Genomic DNA, 22052 nt, shown 5'->3' with positions numbered 1-22052 from the left:
TTCTTGCCGGTGTCTCACAGTCCATTTGGTTATAAACTGCTCCCCTTTTTCAAATGTCATTACCTCTTAACGATTACTTCCTTCTGGTGCATAAGTGTTATGACAAATAAAATATTTTTTTTTTAAAAAAAAAAAGCCAAGTTATTTTACAAATGAATAGAATAGCATTCTTTATTGGCCAAGCGCGATTGGGACACACACAAAAAATTTGTCTCTGATGCATAAGCTCTCAGTGTACATACAATCAACAAAGTGATAGGTCATAAATCCTACTTACAATCATTACTGATAAGATACAACAAGCAGTGACAAATCAATACCCATAGGAGAAGGTTTTAGGAAAGATGAGAAAAATGAGAAGATGAGCAGGATAATAGCAATACAGCCTACACACATGTGTAAATAGACAGCGCTGTGGGAATTAGGTGTTCAGCAATGTGACTCATTAATTCCATCGATGGCTTCCTTTTCTAAAAGATGTCAAATGCTTCCTTTGCTACATGCCTTGCTTTTGAATTTGGCTTGGCTTTTTCGTTTTCAAAGTGGCTTCTCCGACTTCCCAAACTAACCTTGCCGTTCGATTAGGTACCAGTTACGATTACGTTCGGGAATTCCGAAGAAGCACCGGGACGTGGCACCCAACGAAACCCCTCTTCCCGTCCTACCTCCGCCACACCGGATGTGCCGCTTTGCGCATCGCCAACTGCAAACTCTTCCGCCTCCAACTCCAGCAGGGGCTGCTCCTCTCCCTCCGCGCCCGCGTCCCTTCTCCTTGACCGTCCCTTCACGCAGCAGCCTGGACGAAGAGCGTCCGAGGAAAGCCCATTGTGTACGGATAACCACTTTCTATAAATGGAGAAGCCCGACATCCTGCAAGCAGACATTTTAAACCATATACTCGGCTTTGGTATGATAACCGTTCTAACTTTTTCTTTCATTGCTCAAACGCTTCGGCCTCGGCTTGTCTCTGGAGGGGCTCACGGTAGGAAAATGAGAGGCAACGAGAAGGCCTGTTACTTACCCATGTTAAGCCCTGTGGCTGGGCTTTCCCTGGGCGTCCAGCGAAGAACAATAGTGTAAAAAGAAAACTTGCGGATGATGGGGCAGCATCTGCAGGATGTGTTTTCACCAAGGGGGAATGGTTGTGAATAGGGAAGCCTGGCTGGCACACAATATACTGAATGAAAATATTTATCTCTCTCTCTCTCTCTCTGTGATGCCAAAAGAGACTTTAAAAGATCCACTGGGAGGAGGAGAAAACGGGCACGTCAACTATTAATTTTCACAGCTTTCTTTGCAATTTGGAGGCCTCTGCCCGAAAAGACAGACTGACATATAAAGCCATCGTTCACACTTTTTTTATTCCTAGGAATTTTTTTTTTAAAACAAAATGGACTAAACTCTCAAACCAAGCTCAGTGTTGTGCCGTTAAAAAAAGGGGGGAACTAGATATATATATATAATCTTTTTTATTATTTGTGGTTCACTCTTGCACTGTTGTGGACTTCAAGGAGCGGATCTCAGTTAATGAGATGGGTGGTGGTGAATTTCAGAAGTGCCATACATTATTAGGAATGGGGCAGAGAGTGCATATTTGGGTTCGGGTTAGGATTTAGAATATTTCCAAACGTTAGGAATAAAAAGATGCTGCAAAGAGTTAAAAAAAAAAAATATTCCTAAACAGTTATATTATGGACTAAAGGCGCATTTTTTAAAAAATCTTCTTTTAAAGTGGGAGAGGGAGCAGTGAAATTATTAATACATTTCAGACACTGTCTGGAGAATTATATAGGGGTCCAACATTGGTGTAAAAAATACCTCTTTCTAAGAAAATTGCGCTGAATATTGTTACAGTGAAGGTTTTATTTTTATTTTCCATTTTATAAGTTTATTTTTGATCATACATATTATTTAATTAGACTACAGATGATTTGCTAGCCACAATACTGTTTACCTTTCTACTTCAGCGTTATTTTGTTACCTTGTTAATGAAGCTCTATAAATGAAAAGCAAAAAAAAAAAAAAAGGCGGGGGGATCCAGACCGTTGAAATATTCCACGTTCTTGTGCTGTAGATTCTGAAAAGGCGTCGTTACGACAATGGGATTGTTTTCCCATTGTACGTGTGTGCTCCATAATGCATATTGTTGGGCCAGGTGTTTACAGTAATCCAGTGGAATTTCTGTGGATGTTTTAGAGCACATCTCAGGGCTGCCAGATGTTCCTGAAATACAGCTTCCCATCATCCTTCCTGACAGAAGCTCGAGGCTTCGGCACTTGTGGTTCCAGAATGTGCAGATCCCCATTCCTCTACATTCTGGAGAAGGAATGTAGACCTCCAGGTTTGTGGGCTTTTCCCCACCTGATCTTAGAAAGTCCATATTTTGACAGGAAGGCTGTCATCGGTACACAACAGTGAGACTATAACACCTGGGGTCAAAAGGATCACATCCTAAAACACATTTTAAAGTTTTGTTTTTGTTGCGAGAAAAGATCTGCTATGCATTCCTTCGTAGGTCTACTCACAGATCTACAACAATCCAATTGTTGAGGGCTTGTTTTCACATCAGAAGCACATGCTTAACATGTTCTCCGTGTGTTCGCAGGATCTTCCTCCTCCTTTAAAAAGTCAACTCATGCAAACATTTAGATTAAAGATGCGTACTTAGGTCACAGTGGCTGCAAATATTGTTCCAAGTTTTGCTTTTTTTCGACGTCAGAAGTATTTTGGAAGGTTTGAGAAGCTGCTCCTTGGAGCTCTCCTCCTCGTCCTACAGCAGGTGAGTCCAACCTTGGTAACTTTAAGGTTCGTGCTGGGAATTCTGGGAGTTGTTTCTAATCCACGAGTCTTAAAAGTTGCCAAGGTTGGATTCCCCTGTGCTCAAGTTTTCTAATGGATCTCTCTGTCTTAGTGGAATAGGGGTCCTTTTTTTCCCTAGTCAGCTATTTCCTTTCCTTAACAATCTCCACCCACTTTACCTGGCGATTTAATGCAAAGGGCACTCTTCAAGGCTTCCATTGAGTTGCTTCTGGCTCTCTTGACCTAAACAGTTGAAGTAAACAATACCCCAATCAAGGAACTGCCAAATAAAAGAACAGTAAACAGCCCGACCAAAGAACCTCTGAGATCAGCCTCACCCACACTTGACAGGGAAAGCCACCAGAATATAACTTGAGAGGGACCACTACTCCCTACTAGCACTGATGATGTTGCTTAGTTGGGTCATGAAACGTCTGCGAGGAAACAGCCAAGCTCAGAGAGCACCAAGGACCTCTCCTTTCAACCCTGAGTTACAAATATCCCCTTTTATCTCTTGATCTTCTAATATCCCAAACCTAGAGAACCATCCAGTTGGATCTTCCTTAATTGTCTTTCCGTGGGATTCCCACCAGACTGATTCCATTCTGATGGGAGCAAAATAAGAACAGTGGATTGGAAAGCATAAATGAGAAAAAGAAAAGGAGAAGCATTTGTCACCTGATAAGTTTGCAGAAATTAGCTAAGTGTTGGCACTCATCGACATGGTGTTCTGTTTCTTCTTCTTCTTTTATTGGCAGTTTCTCTTTTTGGATGGGAAATGTGTGCTTTCAAGTCCACAATTTTAAAATTTATTTTTATAGTCTCCCCTCCATTGGAAGTCCTCCTTAAGAGCACACCGATAAGTTAGTTTTTTATTATTATTCCTTTAATTCAAAGCTCTCGTCTCTTTTCCCCATACAAGCTCTGTCCTAATTCTTGCAAGCGATTGTTGCTCAGGTGTACCTATAAAATGCCAGACCAGACCACTGTCTTCAGAAGTCAGACTCCTTACTTTCTTGGTTTCCCTGAGAATTCAAAGAGCTTGGATTTCATTTCAAAATATTAAATGCAAGTTCCTCGCTAACCAAACAAGCATAGTAAGGAGATGTGCAATTGCAGGGTGTTTTCCTTTTTCTTTTTCTCTTAGAAGCCAGCTTTTGAGTTTTTGCAGGAGAGGTAATTTACAATGCTTAAGCTGCAGTAAAATAACTTAATAATAGCACCGCACTAAGGAGTACAGAGGGCTGGTTGGGAAGAAGTTGAAATACGACTGATAGTTGCTTACAAGAGTAAATAAAGGGCATCCCAAAATGAATTAAATTGGATCCTTTCTAGGAGCTAAACGTCTTTTCATAGAAAACATTCTTTCGGACAAATATATTCAGTTAATCTGATTCATTTGCTGGCCTTGGCTAACATTGCCATTCATAGAGAAAGGTTATGTCATGATTCAGTGTGACTCCCATCAGTCTGTAAGATTACTTTCCTGACTTGTGGTCTTGGGGCCAAATTAGATACCAGTCAATCTGCGTCTCAAAATCACTTTGCTGCTGCCTCACCTTTATACAGCAGCGTTTCCAGGATGATTTAAAAGGAAGAGATTCCCCTCCTTCTCCCAAAATCAATTCTGTATCTGTGTTTCTGCCGGGGAGAAGTAAAGAAAATTAGAAAGGAAAGAAAATTAGAAAATTAGAAGAAGAAAATTAGAAAGGAAAGTTTTCTCCTCAATACTACTTTATAAATGTTTGCTTTGAGAGTTTAGTTTTAACTCTCTGAAAGTCCTGTTTATTATTATTTTGTTGTTGTTGTTCTTTTTTAAAAAAAAAAAATAGTCCATTGTGTATAGCCCAGAATAATATTCCCACACCTGTAAAGTACTGTAATCATATGCCTAAGCTACCGCGAGTAACATGGAGAGCAGCTGTTCATATTTTATTTCAGGGTGTATTGCAATTCACATATTTGACAACACAACTTGCCACTGTTTGTCCACCTTTGGCAAACTGCTTTTTAGAGTTTGGAAAGATTAACGAGGCCTTTTGAAACCGGCTCTCAATGTCTGGTTTACGGTAGTCAAACATTAATTTTGTTTTTAAAAAAACAAGCATTAATGGTGGCGAGAAACACCTCCCTTATTCTGGTTGTGTTTTAGCTCTGAATGATTAAAACAGCATCGCTAGGTGCAAACGCACAGATTTGTTTCTGTAACGTATCTTCTCTCTTCCATAGTTACCTCAATAGTTTTCAAAAATCACAGAGCTGGTGTTTGTCATGCATAAGGCACTTTGCAATAACAAAAACTTGCAGTGAGTGCCAACCTTTTTTTTTCTTTTGTTCTTTTTCAGCGCAGGTGCTGCTAAACTCATCAAAGGGCAGGGGATAGTACAATATTGAGGTCTACTGTAAAACTGTTTAAATGACAGCAGTGTACACTCTTCTCGTTTGTCTTAATTCTGAGTCTAAAATCGCCGCGGACGACAACACAGCCTGGGCAGCCCTGTTCCTTTGCTATAACAGGGCCATCCTTGGAAATGAATAAGGAGTTTAAACTGTCCCTTTCTTATTTCAACAGGCTCTTAGGGCAGGTCAAACGGCATAAGGCTTAGGAAAGATTGCGTCCACGCTCTTAGAATTGCCTCTGCTTAGGAAGGACAACCATTCATGCAATTAGTAATTGGCTGGCTTGGTTCTTAGGAACTGTGTCACAGTTCCCGTTACAAATGGTGGCAGAGAACAGCAGCCCAGAATGACCCAACTGTCAGTACATATATTGCTTGCTGTATTAATCGTTTTTATTCGATTAACAGATGGTTCAATCTCAGGCTGAGAAACTCTTTACGCCTGAGTGTCCCTAAGGACACCAGAATTGGAGATAAGATGCAGTTGGTATGTTATAACCCGTGTGTATCTTTTATTAGCTTCCCTTTCTCCATTTTCACCCCACTTTCAAAGCTTTACGGCTAAAACGGCATTTTTTCCAATGTTTCCGCAGTACTTCTGTATAGACTTGCAACAATATCCACCTCCTTACCTGTGGAAGGATAGCTTTAAAGGCACATCTGTTGAGCCAGCCCTGAGATTTCCCTTGGGATGTTTCATCCTTCTGGTTTAAAATCTGAATGTATCAAATTCTGTTCTCATTTAAGGTCAGAAACATATGTACTGTATTCTGAATGTGAAACTGGCAAAACCAATCTAACGTTACTGCCTTTCTCTTTGTTTTTCCTGAATGGTTCTAGTAGCTCTCCATTACTGTTTATTCCCAATTCAGCACTTAAGACTTGGGTTCTTCCTAATTTCAGCTCTTTGAAACAAGTTTATGAGCTACCAAATTCTGCTACTGTAGAATAAGTTTGAAGTTTCTTTGAGGTCAGGTTTTTTTTTTGTTTGAAGTCTAGTCACTTACTATATGATAAAGAAAATAAGTATTGAACCTGTTAGAATTAATTAAACCACCGAAGTGCCTAATGAATAGTAGGGGGTTCCCCAAGTCAGTGGAGATAAAAATGTCTTCATTGAACTGGAATATAATTGGATTAATTCAATGTATTAGAAATTAGTTTTAATCCTTAAAAGTCCATATTTATTATTGCCATCTTGGATCAGAGAGAATTGTCTACCAACTAATGAAATACAGTAAAAAAAAAACAGTTTGTAAAAAAAGTAGGAAAACAAGAAATTTGACGATTGACTATTATTTTAATTTGTCCCTGGTCATCTGGATGCTAATTCCGTCGTGCAGTCTTTAGCATATAACCCTTTTAGAGAAAGAAAATTACACATTACACAATCAGTTGATTTGAAAACTGATTGAGTATAAATGTAAAACATAGCTTCTATTTTTATGTTCTCGCTAAAGGTTCACAGCTCCCTCTTAAGAAAATATTTTGCTTTTAAGTATGTACAAGCTATAAGTTACAATAGGTATCGGTCTACCACTTTTAATATTACTAATGTTGTTGTAACTGTGCTGTAAGCCTGAGGACATAGATTGAAAACCATGTTGTAAAGAACGACATCTTGACAAAACCAATTCTCTTTGGGATTTAAATATTCCACCAAGTCAGAAGGACCTAATTAGTCACAAAAGTAACTAATTAGCGAACAGAAAAACACGCCAAACCTCTGACCCAGAGTGTTCGGTCTCAGCTATAACAATATCAATGGACTGTGAGGTTTTTTTTCCCCTTGAATTTAAAGTTAACTATGGGAAAAAAAGACACACACACACACACACACACACACACACACACACCTCCAAAAGCATGTAGATTAAAAAGGAAATTTCCATCCGTTTGCTTTTCAGGAAAAGAAGAATCATCAGCACAACTGCAAAGCTAAACTTTGCTTGTTGTGTTTAGTGTCGTTATTTCGTGTTTTGTTCTGCTTGACACTGGGAGCCCTTAATCATCATGGTCATTAAATGCTTCATGTCGTTAAAGCAAATCTGGCTTCCCCCCCCACCCCACCCCAGACTTTGCTTGTTGGAAGCCCCCCTGGAAAGGGCGTAAAACAGAAGTCATGGGACACACACACACACCTGGACACTGATGCATGCTAGTTGCCAAGCGCCCCAAATTTTGCTCACGTGACAGAGAAGGCCAGCCGTAAGTCACTCTTTCCAGCACCATCCTAACTTTAAACGGACATTAAATGAATAGTCATTAAGCTGAGAACTGCCCGTGGTTTATCCCTTAGATTTGGGCTCCCAGTTGGCCCGCTGTCAGGAAGGCCATCAGAAGCGGTGGCCTTTTTGTTCGTTGGGCAACCGCCTCCTTTCCTCCCTCTTGGCCTTCCTTTCCATCAGAACCTCAGCACGTTTTTCAGGTTCCTAATTGCTCCATTCTGATTTCTACCCCAGGAGTAGATTTTATGTCAAATTCAACTCAATATGCCTCCCCCGTTTTTATCAGAACCCGCTACAGGCAAAGCGATTGCAAGAATATGTATTCTGCAACGAAGAAGTGAGTCAATGATTGATGCCTTTCTGCAGCTTCTTTGGCAGACTTGTGTTTGCCTCCACAACTATGCAACCATGGACAGACAGGGTGCTGTTTGGGAAAGGTCTACATAGGAGAGAGGCCAGAATTCCTGGACCGTCTCTTGACTCCTTGCGCTAATTGACCAACTCTCTATGCATATACGAAAGCAGTCAGTGGTGCTTGCATCGTTCCGTTTATTTCTTGCTGCCTATTGTCAAACTCCAGCATCTGATCAAAAAAACCCACTCTTCAAAGAGGGTTAATTTTTATTTATTTAGGCCAGAGGTCTCCAGACGTGGCAACTTTTAAGTTTTGTGGGTTTCAATTCCCAGAATTCTTCAGTCAGCCATGAATTCTGAGAGCTGTTTTACAAATTTTAAACGTTGCCAAGTTTGAAGAGCCCTGACTTAGGCTATTATGACTTTAAAAGGTTTAAAGCTAGGGGGGGAAAAAAGAGGCAGACTAGCTACTTTTTCTGTGTGTAAAAGGTTCTGGTGAGCTTGCTTGCACCATAACTTTTGGGTCAGTCTCCCATGCTGTTGGTCACGTTCATCGATTTTTCCACACAGCGATGGTGAAATGCATTTAATTCTTTCTTAAATTAAAAACTGCACCTGGAGTAATGTGTGCGCATCTGTGATTTGTCCAAATAAATGGGAAGGTGCTGCTTTTAACTGGGTTGTGGAGATACTGCTTTTAATGGGGCTCAAATGCATCTGATCTGAATTGCATTCACAGCCACCTTTAGGAAGGCTCAAGATAAACTGTTTTGTTTTGTTTTGTTTTGTTTTGAAATTAAACGCGAAATGAATTCAGGGCTAGATTTTTAAGCAGTGTATCAACAACGTTTCTCATACTTCCAACATAGCCACAGTGTTTTATTAATAGAATCACATGTTTATTTAAGGAAACATACAATTTTTATACTTTCTCCAAGGGGCCTTTCTTAGAGAAAGCACAGAATATCGATTAGCTTGGTGTAAACAGTGTAATCGCAGAGGGTTTTGTACTCCGGCGTTTATATGTGTTTTTCAAAAAACAATAGTGCTTTTTGGCAAGACCCATGCAGGTATAATGGGCAAAAAAAAAAAAAAAAGGAAAACACAACTATTTTCCAACGCTACAAGCTTTGCCTGGATTGTTGCCTGTTGTGGTCGAGCCTTTTACTCATCCGTTCTGGAGAGTTAATAGCATCAGACTTCTGTGTGAGATATTTTTCCCATTGGGAAAGAGAGATTCATAGCCTAGCCATCTACAAAAGAAAGCAACTGTTAACCGTTCTATCTCTGACTCATCTTCATGGGAAAAGACACTTTCCACCCATTGGAAGTTTTACAGTTGAACTGCTGAATTTCAGAAGATTTTATTTCTCTTATTTGTGTAGCAGTAGATGTTGTTCTAATTGTTAACTGTTAACATGAAATATCCCGAGTCATTATTGACACGGGAATCAGAAACAGAATCAGAACTGGTACACAAAGTGTTAAAGAAAAAAAAATACCACGTACACTGTACATATCGTCTCTTAATTTGTGCACAGTTTAAGTGGGCTTGTGAATTCCACTAGGTTGCTGAAATTGGAAGCCAGATAATCAGATTAACATAGGAATCCGACTGAAACGTGATTTTAAAACACATTGTGCAAATTTACCTGAGATTACTTACTCAGTGCCATGAGAGAGTTCACGATATTAAGACCTGCAAGATTGCCAATAATAAAATACCCTTGTATTCACAGTCTTCTGTAAAACACATGGGACATGCTGAGTTTACTAACTAGACCTCCAAAATCGCTTTTGCATTATAAACTTGGTCAACCGGATTTGTTCAGATGTCATATTTTACCTTAAAGAGAGTTCAGCATGTACTGTTTTGTCATTGAGGTGGTGGGATTAATTTTTATCGACTCGTTTTACATGGTGAGGTAAAGCCTGAGTCGGTTGGAATCAGGCAGCCTCCAAATTCAAATAAATGAAATAAGCCAACCCATCTCCATCCCTTTAAGCTCATTTATAACATCAAGCAGATGTTGCCCAAACGTCAATCCAAGCTAACGCCTAACCATGTTGGCGGGAAATTGTGTTACTCGAAGCAAATCCTGAGGTGGAAGGTATAATCTTGTCTATTTTGATTATCTGCGCTTTCCTAAGATTGAGATTGAAGCTTCCCTCCCTCAATTTTTCCAGTCTTTCATTTTTAAATTTAAGGTACCCAAGACTATATCTAGTGTTGGACTTGGGGAACATCTGTACACAAAATAGAACCATGTGAAAAAAAACATTTCATCAAACCTGTTGGTAGAAAGCTGCAATGTTGTTTCCTTTTTCTATTTATTGTTTATCCTTTGCACTTTAAGTGTCAATCCGTGCTGTTGTATATTTGTTTTTCCCCCTTCTCCATTCCTAGAGTATTACTCTCCACTCACTAATCCTCCATGTGTTGTTGTTTTTTTTGCAAATTTTGTGTTACAGAAACAGAGGTCTCTTTGACTCCCATTTATGGCATCTGAACAAATTTAATACTTGATGTGCAGTATACTTGTTTATCTGTGTTTTAGCATTAAGGGATCCCAGATCTCTTCCTAGTTTGGCATAGATTTTGATTTTAGGAACAGTTAAAAAGCTTGTTTGATTGCCCTGCATGCTAACTTCTGTGGTTGTATTTGAAGAAAAAAAAAGTGCAATTTGAGTAGCACTTTGTGATGGATGAGTGAAAACTGGGCTTTGCAATAAAACAATTGTTATTAATATGTATTAACTTGTGTTCTCAGTGCTCTTTGTATTTCTTTTCCAAGTGTTTAATAGTGGTTGTTAATTTAAAAAGGGGGCAAACTCTGAGAAATCACATTGAATTTTTATTTATTAATTGGTCAAGCAATGGTCTATGGACATTAGAGAAGGTAATAAATCTTAAGGGCTGTCAATTGCATGATTGACAGCACAGAGGAAATGGCCTGATACCATCTTTTCACTTCGCAGAGTAAAGATAGATTCTCTTCAGCCACATAATGTGCTTTCTTTCCTCTCACTTTAAAAGAAAAAAACGAAGCTGAAAAAACAAACGGATAAGCAAATTGGTCCAAGAATTTGGAGTGGGAGTGAGAAATTCCATACTTTAAATCACATTGAAATCTCCCCATTGTGAGAATTGCCAAAGAGAAGAAGTTTGGGTTCTAGATACCTTCCACTGGCATCTCTGCTCTTCATACCTTCTTTAATGTATCCACACTCCAAAGATTTGAGTCTCTCTTCACTTGCAGAAGAGCATAGAACTCACGTGTCCAAATTGGAGCATTCAACTGTCAGACCACTTTAGGATGCTTTAGGATGATTTCACATGCCTTAAGCCTGCCCTTTTCGTGGAAAACGTTGTGTACGGGCAGTTTAAGAACTCCTCTTTCTTTCTCTCATGGGTGTCCTTTTGAAGTTTACATGTTACAAAACGGAGTACAAAAATGGTTCTTGGATTTTAGTGGTACTTTGTTTACATGTTCAATATGATGTTGGGTACATAAAAGGGTGTTTGTGTTTGTTTTAATTTAAAGCACATGCATTGTGTTCTACGGACTTCGTGGCCACAGTGCAAACGCTGGCAAAATACTGTACTAAGGATAACTGAAAGTCTGTTGCCTTTTTTTTTTTTTTTAATGTAGTTTGAATTGACCGGGTTTTATAAAATGTAAGAAAAAGTCTTGTATTTTGGTCTGAAATGTGTGCTGTCGTTTTACTTTGCTGTATGTAATTGGAGGTTTCTTGAAAACTTGAACTCTTTTATAGAAGGATGCAGACCAAACCTGAACTGTCTTACAGATGGTTAATGAACTAACCAAATAAACACTTTATGGTTGCATACATATGCTGTCTCTGGCATGGACGCTTTTCTTATATTTATTTGCTAATAAAAGGGTGGCATGGAAACTAAATAGGGAGTGGAGATAAATGGGATGTTTACAACAGCCTGCCCGATTGTGACTACAAGCAACAGGAGTAATTGAGTGTAGAGATAATCACCATCTCTGTTGTTAAAGGTCAGTCCAGTATTCTCCAAGTGGTAGTTTAGAGCTCAGAAAGTAACCTGTTTCTCAGTCTCCTAAATCAACTGGGCCCTGGTTGTTACCACTTGCTGTGCCAACAGAGGAGAATGTACATATGGCTCAGGGTTGAAATGGTTGTTTTCTTGCAGACGTTTCATCCACCCAGTGAAACATCCACTAGCCCTGATGATGTTACTTAGTTTGGGCAATGAGACGTCTGCAAGAAAACAGCCAAGCTCCGACAGCAGCAAGGACTCACTGTCCTCCACTGCCTTCTACCACTGATGATGTTACCTAGTTTGAGTAGTGAAACATCTACAAAGAAACCAACCAAGCTCCGACAGCAACAAGGACCCCTCAGTTGCTGTGCCTTAAACTCTTAACATTTATTTGCTTCTGAGTTAACTCTCTTGGTTGAACTCAAGTCACCATAGCTATGCAACCGTGGTTTCGTATGCCACTATTCAACAAAATATGCAAACCAATCCAGATTGGTACTACTTGAATGAAACTTTCAGGGAGCAAAGGCAGCCAGGCCTGGCTATGATATATAATACTCAACCCCCTATACAGGTAGTCCTTGACTTGGAATCATTCATTTAGTGAAAACTAAAGTCGTAAGTCGTTTTTTGTAACTTTGGAAGTTACAACAGCCCTGAAAAAAATGACTTACAACCAGTGGTGGGATTCAGATTTTTGTTACTACCAGTTCTGTGGGCGTGGCTTGGTGGGTGTGGCAGGGGAAGGATACTACAAAATTTCCATTCCCTCCCCCTCCTGGGGGAAGGTTATCACCGGTTCTCCAAACTACTCAAAATTTCCGCTTCCGGTTCTCCAGAACTGATCAGAACCTGCTGAATGCCATCTCTGCTTATACGACTGTTTCCACTCTTATAACCGTTGCAGCGTTCCTGTGATCACATGATTGGAATTTGGACACTTGGGCAACTGGCATGCATTTATGACGGTTGCAGTGTCCTGAAGGTCATGTGATCATCTTTTTGTGATCTGACAAGCAAAGTCGATAAGGAGGCCAGATTCACTTAAGAACCATGTTACTAATTTAATAACTGCAGCAATTCACGTTAACTCTGGCAAGAAAATTGTAAAATGGGGCAAAACACCGCTGTACGGCTGTCTTGTTTTACAACCAAGAAGTTTTGGACTCAGTTGTGGTCTTAAGTCCAGGACTTACCCACACATTAATTGTATCTTTAAAAAAAAAAACTGCAATCGGTTGACAGCTCTAATTCAAAATCTTAACACAAGCTTTTTCACGAGCGGAGGAGACAGGAAAAAAACCTTCTGCATCTACAAAAGGGTTTATTGGAAGGTAAGGACAAGTTTTATTTTTATCCGCTCAGGTACACATTATCAGAAGAAATGACTGAATTGTGAATACACTTTTCGGAAAAGGGTCAGACTCTGGCCCTGACCGTTGGGAGAGACGACTAGGAACTAGCTTTTACCCAAATCTGAAATCCTTACTATTGCAACTTCCTCACTCTAGTCCAGAAGGGCAGATTTTACCAGAACAAAATCTTTAGTTAGGGAGTTTTTCCTGTTTTTCTCTCTCTCTTAAACACGCACGTTAACCGTTTGCAACCATTTAATACAGGGGTCCTCAAACTTGGCCACTTTAATTCTGGGAGTTGAAATCCGCAAGTCTTAAAAGCGGCCAAGTTTGGAGACCTCTGAGCTAAGAATAGTTTGTATGTATTGGGAGCCAGAAGGAATTTTGAAAGGATGAGTTTAGCTTTCCTAAGGTTCTTCGCTCCATGATTTAGAGCCTTGGCAACTTTAAGACTTGTGGACTTCAGCTCCCAGAATTCCCCAGCCAGAATGCAGTTGAAGTCCGTAAGTCTTAAAGTTTCCAAGATTGGACACTCCTGATATAGAACTTTTCAGCCACTGATTTTTAATGAACATTCAGAACTAATCTAGATATATTTTCTTGGTAGTGAAAACCGTAAAGCCCAAGGCAGTCTTACTACCATTGTATTCTTTAATCCAAAATTAACCAAGATAAAAAAAGCATATATTTTTTTATTGCTCAAGCCTATAGACAAGAATCTAGTCAGCTAAAATTCAATGCTAAATTGGCGCCAGCTAAGAGTCAACAGAATTCAGGAGGGGTTGGACTTCGACCTTTGTGACAATGTAATTACTCTAGGCCTGTGGTGGCTAATCTTTTTGGGCTCGTGTGTTAAAAATTGTGCATGTGCCAATGTGCACACACTCAATGTGCAATGCGCCCCATCTTCCTACGCCCCCTGCGCATGCACGTGCAATTCCGCCCCCCTTACCAGCACTGGACCTCTCAGCTGATTTTTCGGCTGGATTGAATCTTTTTCAGCCTCTCAGGGGCTTGGAGAAAGCCTCTTCAAGGCTTTTCAGGCCAAATTATAGGCCCGTTTCGTCACTTCCGGTATTACAGGAAGTGACAAAATGGGCCTATAATTCGGCCCAAAAAGCATTGCAGAGGCTTTTTCCAAGACTCGGGAAGGCCGAAAAAGGCCTCAAACCAACCGGAAAAATCAGCTGTGAGGCGCGCATGCTCCATGAGGTAAGTTTGCCTGCGGCTCATGTGCCCGCACAAATGGCTTTGCATTCCACTTGTGGCACGTGTGCCATAGTTTCGCCATCATGGCTCTAGGCTGATGACCCGCTTAACTCTGCCTACTCTTCCCCTACTGCAAGTTCACATACTCCCACGAATTAATAATCCTTAGCTTCCACAGAATTGAACTCTCCCAAACTATGACCCACATTCAAAGCTCTATTTTGCAGAAACCTCTTCCCCTCAATGATTCCCCCACCCTGGAATTCTGGGACAAAACTTGATAAACTGTTTCTCAGAACATTCTATAATTTTTGTGTTAATCATATCTGTGTATTGTTCCAGGTGCTTTTTGAAACAGCACAATGAGTTGAGGAGGAACATTGATAGCCTTAAGCTCAATGTTATCCCTTTTATGTCTGTGTTTTCTTTGGGCCTAGAATAGCTCACCCATCACAAAATAAAGAACAGGGAAAACACCAACCTTAAAAAAACTACGGAACTCAGACAAGTGTTAAAATGTTTCTCAGAAGCTGTGAAGATCAAAACAAGTTCTCCCATGACCAATTGAGAGCCAGCTTTATTTGGGTCTTTCACTTGTAAATAAAAATTACATTATTATTGAGAGCCAGTTTGATATTACAAGAGCCCTGAAAAAAATGACTTCGACCGTTTTTCACACTTAACAACCATTGCAGCATCCCCATGGTCATGTGATCAAAATCTAGACACTTGTCAGCTGACTCATAGGATGGTTGCAGGGGTCATGTGATTTATGTGACCTGACAATCAATAACTATGGGAAGCCAGATTCACTTAACTGAAGTTAGAACTGAAGAAGCTTCTTGGATGAGAAACAAAACATTTTCAAAGAAAAAAAATTCAAGAAAATCCAGTTGCCTATTGGAAGAGCACCTTTGGGATGTTTAAAGTTAGGGTAGACAGCCCCCCCCTCCAAAGGTACTATTTCCAGAGTTCCATGGCCACACGAACATTTCTGTGGTCACGTCAACTCAGGAATGGAAGCTGATACTTGTGGAGGAAACAGGATCTACTTATCATCCTACACCTGTTCTTTGCACGCTTGGATCCCAAGGAGAAGTTGTAAAAATAAAGGTTCCTCTCGCACATATGTGCTTGTTGTTTCCGGCTCTAGGGGGCGCTGCTCATCTCCATCACAAAGCCGAAGAGCCAGCGCTGTCCGAAGACGTCTCTGTGGTCATGTGGCCAGCACGACTAAACACCGAAAGTGCACGGAACTCTGTTCCCACCAAAGGGCTCCCTATTTTTCTACTTGCATTTTTTCCATGCTTTCGATCTGCTAGGTTGGCAGAAGCTGGGACAAGTAACAGGAACTCACTCCGTTATGCAGCGCTAGGGATTTGAACCACCGAACTGCCAATCTTTCCTGATCGACAAGCTCAGCGTCTTAGCCACTGAGCCACCGTGTCCCTTTATTACCTTATTTACCACTTGCTTTATTACCAAGCATTTAACTATAATTTTAAAAAGGGCCCTTTTACAACCTTGTAAATCCTTGAATTTTGGGGAAGAATCAGGGTGACTGAATGGAGCTGAGCATTTACTGGCCAGATGCCCTTCCTGATGCCTACATGGGGTTCGCAGCAGATCTTTTCTCTTTGCGCCCTGAGAGACAAACATCGGGAGCTCCCTCCACGATGCAGCGCTTGGGATTCGAACCGCTGACCTGCCGATCTTTCTGATGGACAAGCTCAGCGTCTTAGCAGCTGAAGTCAAATTAGCAACAAAGGAATGGCCAAATTTATTTTATTTATTTATTTATTTTTATTTATTTATTTGATTTGTCAATCGCTTACAAAATAATAGGTATAAGTATATACATAGTTATGAATACATGAAATGGGTACATGTAAGAAAAAATAAAAGAAACAATAGGACAGGGACCGTAGGCAGGTTGGTGCGCTTATGCACACCCCCTACACCCCTCTTAGGGAAGGGGTGAGGTCAATAATAGACAGTCTAAGGTTAAAGTTTAAAGTTAAGGTTAAAGGACCTGAAGGAGGGATGCGAGAGGCCGGGCTTCAGCTTAAACAAAGAAAGACAGGCCACTGTGTGCGAGAGGTTTAGAGGAAGGAGGTGCATCACCAAAGACGGTCTCCCGTTTGATAATTTAGGAGCCTGTGTCTCTTCGCCTCCAGTCACCAAGGAATTTCAGATCGAGTGAACTCTCTGGAACGTTTCCTTTTGTCTCATGCACGGCCGGCTGATTCCCAGAATCTGGAGGAGGGCGGGGGGACGGACAATGAAGCCCCAAAGGTGATCTTTCCCCTTAGCATCCTTTCCCAGAGGACAGAGCCACGCTGCTTTCTCCGAAGCTTCTATAAATGACAGCCAAAGCTATTTTTAAGCCCCAGGGCAGGGGCTGCAAATGCCAAGGGTGGCTCCTTTAAAATGCTAAATCCCGTGTTCAGGGGAGAGGATTGAGGTCGCTGAGAGTGCAGCCCTGGAGCTGAATGCGCTCTGTATGCGAGAGATGATGCCTTCCTTTCACGTGGCTGAAGAAGGCTCAGCTCCCCTCCTGTCTGTCCTCAGATAACTTCGGCACATCTCTCTCTCTCTCTCTCTCTCATTCACATCAAAAGCTGCCGGCCTCGTTTCTTCCCACGCCTTGAGTTCATTCATGTTACTTCTTGACTTCTCTCAAAGGCAGGACATGGCAGGAGATGGAACGGCTGCCTTCAGCCTCAGAAAGGCTGCTGGTGGTTTTTTTGTTGTTGTTCGGAAGGACCAGACAACCCCTCTTGATTGGGATAAGCCACAGAAACTCACTTTGTTGTCTTGAGCCAACTTTCTAGCCTTCAACCCAACACATTTCACTATACATTTGGGGGAAAGTCGGAGGGAGATAGGAATATTTTGTACAGGGGTGGCTGCTGGGGGTTCACAGAGGTTCAGGAGAGCCCCTAAGTGCAGTTCAGAGAACCCCCAAATCCCACTCCTGGCGGGCCCTGCCCATCCCTCCCCACCCCTCCCAGAGGTCCCCCCGTGGCCCATTTTGGATGCAGGTAAGTGCAGGGCATGCATAGAGACTCAGGGAGGGTGAAAAACGGGCCTCCTGGAAGTTCAGGAAGGCTGGAAATGGGCCTGTTTCCAGCTTCCAGAGAGCCTCCGGAGCCCGGAGAGGCCATTTTTACCCTCCCAGAGGCGCAAGGAAACCCTCCGGAGCCCGGGGAGGGCAAAAACGCACTCCCCCCACCATGGTGCAGGAGGACAACTATGCCCACACCCACCATGGCAGAGAACCCTTTGCTAAAATTTTTGAAGCCCATTCCTGATTTTGTTTGTGGCCTTAAGCTCCGGGAAGACACCCAGACTTGAAATCTAACATCTAAAATCTGTTGGGTGGGGGTGGGGGAGCAATAAAACATTTGAGTTCTTTCATGAAGTCTTTCCTTGGGATTTAGTGGGAGTTGGAAAGACTTACGATGGGGCAAGAGATTGTAAAACCAAGGGATAGACTCTTACAACCCCGATACAAGTTTCAGATGTTGGTTTAGGAATTAAGAAACTAAGATTTAAATCTTGCCTCTGCCACAGAAGCTCACTTAGTTGTCTTGAGCCGCTTTCTAGCTTTCGACCCCAAATATTTCACCATACACTGGGGAAATGGAGGTAGGAATATTTTGTGTGTTGACTTGTGCTCCAAGGAGACACTCAGATTCAAAATCTACCAGATCAATAAATACACGAGCATTTGCGGAGTCTTGGGAGCGTTAATAAATAAATCACACTACATACCACCCCTGAGCATTTCACTGACATTCCCATCTCTTTGAAATAATCTCTAAACAGATGCCTTTTCATCAAATTGAATGAAAACCAGGAGAAAACAATATTCGCTCGGCATCAGATAACTTTCAAGCCCTATTGAATCTTTACCCATTTCATTTTATACACATTCCTAATCTTTCCCTAATTTTGTGAGGTGAGCCAGAGTTATTACCTTAACATTTCCAGAACCCTAACAGTTCTACGGAGGGACTGTTGACCCTGTCATTTGTACCTCAATAACTGCCTGGTTTGGCACAGCAACCAATCAGGACAGATACAGACTTCAACGGATAGTTAGGACTGCAGAAAACACAATTGCAACTGGCCTGCCTTCCATTGAGGACCCGTATACTGCACGGGTCAGAAACAGAGCTGAGAAAATATCTACAGACCCCTCACATCCTGGACATAATCCATTTCAACTCCACCCCTCAGGATGCTGCTGCAGGGCATTGCATGCCAAACAACTAGACACAGTTTTTTCCCTGAACAGTGAATTCCTCCAGCAATGTCTTATGTCTATAAGGATATTTTACTCATGTAGTAGGGCTATAGCACTATTATCCTTCTCATCTTTTCTACTACTTTCACTTATGGGTATCTTATGATTATTTTACTTTGTTGTTTGCATGTATACTGAGAGCTTATACACCAGAGACAAATTCCTTGTGTGTCCAGTCACATTTGGCCAATAAAGAGCCTATCCTATCCTATCCTATCCTTATCCTTATCCTTATCCTTATCCTTATCCTTATTCTATTCTTATTCTATTCTATACTATTCTATAGCAGGTGGTTTTTATCTGAAGCTACAGAATGTGTCTGAAGCAGGATTTTGCAATGAGATATTGGCAGATCCCAGTCTTAGCCAATCTTTTGCCTCGTTTCTTGCAACAAGAGGCAAGGAAACGGTCCTTCTTTAGCATCTCATTTCCAAGTTCCAAATTTTTGTTATCATACCAGGGTAAAGAAATGTATCCACCCCAGTATCTTTGCAGTAAATTTACAAGATGTTTGGTATTAATGTGACTGACTGGCTCATGAATCACTTTCTGTGGAAATTAGTAATAGTTGGGCTGACCTAGCTGATTATGAAAGCTGTCCAGTGCTTAAAGAACCATACTCCATTTTTTTTTAAAAAAGACAAATTATAAAAAAACATCTTTCCCCCCCACTCTTCTTCCTAACTCCCAGTTATTTGTCCACATTGAGTGGGAAAGTCTCAAGCCCTCTCCTTTAGAAACCATACAATGAATCTTGATGTAATTTTCCGCTTTTGTGTTTTTCTTCTATATATTCTGACTTTGTACATCTCACGAAAGCCAGAGAAAGAGGCAGCAAAGGCTGCAAAGAAACATTATCAAACAAAAGTGTACTCCTCTTTTTTTGGTGAAGAAACATAAAGGTCAGATTGTATCAATTAATGAAAGCTGAGGCAAGAAAACCAAACAATACTTATTGTATAATTGCCCTTGTGTTAAGAAATGGGAGCTGTAGCCAAACACGTGGAAATGTTCTTTTTGGGCAGTGTTGGTCCAAAATGGCCTTTCTCACAAGGGTTTTCTCAGAGTGGAGTCCATGAAATCAAGGTCATGACTGCAATGGTCTGACTCAAGCTCCACCTCGTTTAAATGTGCACGGCGTGTGCGTGACGCACATAACAAAACAGGTGGGACTTTGATCACCATCTCTGCCCCCATCTTGACAGGTTTTACCTCACCTTTTGGACACACCTGAATGACCTGGCCTTTCTCTTCATCCCAGTAAGGAGGAGGACTTCAGGAACTCACTGAGGGAAGGACCTCGGCCCTAGAAGTTTCCATGAAGAACCTTCCTTTGGTGAAGGACATTTATATGAGGCCGGTGAACCTTATACTTCATTCTTTCACCTTGTAGCAATCTCATGAAATGCTTAGAGAACATCTCGGGGCATATTTTGATCTAGAAATAGGTTTTATGGCTGTTCTTGTGCATTTTATTGCTGCATTTGAAGACGTAACATGTCTTTATTGCGATTGGGAAGGGCAGAAACCAGATGAAGTGCTTTCCTCTAAAAGAAAAAAACAAACGAACCAGGATCTTTTGGATGGGCTGTGTTCGAGTAACAGGTTGAATGTTGAAGCTGCCCAATCAAAATGGTTGCGTTTGGGGACAATTCAGTTGGAATGGCTTACTTTATTTTTCCACAAAGGCCAGAACATTGGAATAATTGAGTAACTCTGGCTAACCAGGGGTAAATGTATCATACAAGATGCTCTGACATCTTCCTCTAACCCCTTAGATTTAATTGGCTCTAAAGGTCGGATGAGCCAAGAATGCGCCAAGTGGTCATAAAACAGAGAAGCTAATTTGGCTATAGCATATAAGATTGGCCTTCTCCATTTGGGAATTCTTTCCCTTGTTCAGCTTGGGGTTTTTCCAGGTTCCCTCCCCTGGCAGGTCAGCCTGAACTTGAAATAATTCCAGATATTGTAGTTTCCGCAGAAGGGAATGTTTTCACGGGTAAACAAAGTTGAGTAAAATTTGATTAAGCAGTGAAATCCTCCCCGACACTTTTGCATTTAGTGTTTCTTATTTTGATTTCAGCTCATTATCCTTCATCTCCTAGACTAGTCTTTCTCAAACCCCGGCAACTTTGAAGACTGGTGGGCTTCATGACCCTCACGAGTTGTGGGAAAGAATGTACACCTGCAGCTACGGAATAACAGAATAATGGCATTGGAAGGCACCTTGGAATTTTCTAGCTCAATCCCCTGCATTAGCAGGGAGACCCTATACTATTCCAGACTATTCCTGGTCGTCCAGTCTCTTCTTAAAACTCTCCAGTGATGGAGCACAGAATATTAGCAACAGGACTGAATAACATGTTGGCATGATATCTCCAAAATGCAAAGGATATAAACTTCAACTCGGCCAAGGAAAATATTTTTTTAAAAAAATTGGGATTTTCCATACTAAATAAAAGCATTCTGTACATATAAACACAAATGTTGGGTTCATATATTGCCATACACTCTCATAAATCACAATGACTGGTTCAACCATTTTGTTATGTGGAATCTGTTGACTAAATAGTAATTAGAGGAATATGTAGGTCATTCTAAGCTCTAAACTCCGATGTACGAATGACAACAATTTGATTAATACAGCTAAACTCTTAAGTCCACTTTATCTTGACTTGCTGTCTGAATCCAGTCTGGGCCTCCATAAAGTAAGCTGACAGTTCACATAGAATATAGCATCTGGTCAACCATGGCTGATCTAAGAAGCTAAGCTGGGTCAGGCCTGGTTACTACTTCGATGTGTGTATAGAGGGAGGCACCTGGGAATTCTAGATCTGTAACAAGATGGGGAAGTTCAAAACAGGGAAGGAATAGCAAACCACTTCAAAAGTCAATAAATGCACATAGTTATGTCACAGGAAGCTTGACTCAAATACACCTATGCATCTTATGATGATGAAATTATTGAGAGAAATAGGAGCCCAAGAGACTTGGGTCCCCAACAGTGGTATAGTTAAATAATTAAAGATTCTGGGTTAAATACTTTTAAGAGGATTTCCTCTGCCAAGCCATGCTTTTGTTGGAAGAGAGTCTGTTTTCAGGTGTCCTTGTGCTCTTGAGCTTGGTTATTTTCTTGTACATGTTTCGTTACTAGGTAATATTATCAATACTAGAAAAGAGGTGGGGTTAGCATTAATAATGTTACCTAATCAGGTAACGAAACACCTGCAAGAAATTAACCAAGCTCAGAGAGCACCAAGGACCCTTCATTTTAACCCTGAGCTATAAATATTCTTTTACTGAAACATTCTTTTGTTACACAATACCCTTAATACATTTTTTCAATGAAAAATAACTCCATAT

At 41.0% G+C, this 22052-nt stretch overlaps 1 protein-coding gene across 2 annotated transcripts in view; it reads left to right on the top strand.

The window, feature by feature from the left end:
* Positions 1 to 21164, top strand: part of GAN (gigaxonin) — a 51523-nt gene extending 30359 nt beyond the window's left edge. The window contains exon 11 of one of the 2 annotated variants that reach the window (XM_087940551.1): positions 20773 to 21164. In XM_087940551.1, coding sequence (XP_087796677.1) covers positions 20773 to 20825 — 53 coding nt within the window. In that variant the 3' untranslated portion in view covers positions 20826 to 21164. Of the gene's footprint in view, positions 1 to 585; positions 1672 to 20772 lie in introns of those variants that run through there. The other variant, XM_026714141.2, reaches the window with a different exon arrangement.
* Positions 21165 to 22052: the final 888 nt, after the last annotated feature.

The sequence above is a fragment of the Pseudonaja textilis genome, chromosome 11 (genome assembly GCF_049901715.1).
Source record: "Pseudonaja textilis isolate UNSWEBS1 chromosome 11, rPseTex1.2, whole genome shotgun sequence".
Taxonomy (NCBI): domain Eukaryota; kingdom Metazoa; phylum Chordata; class Lepidosauria; order Squamata; family Elapidae; genus Pseudonaja; species Pseudonaja textilis.
Note: the sequence above shows the minus strand (reverse complement) of the source record. Positions and strands in the feature narration are given on the sequence as shown.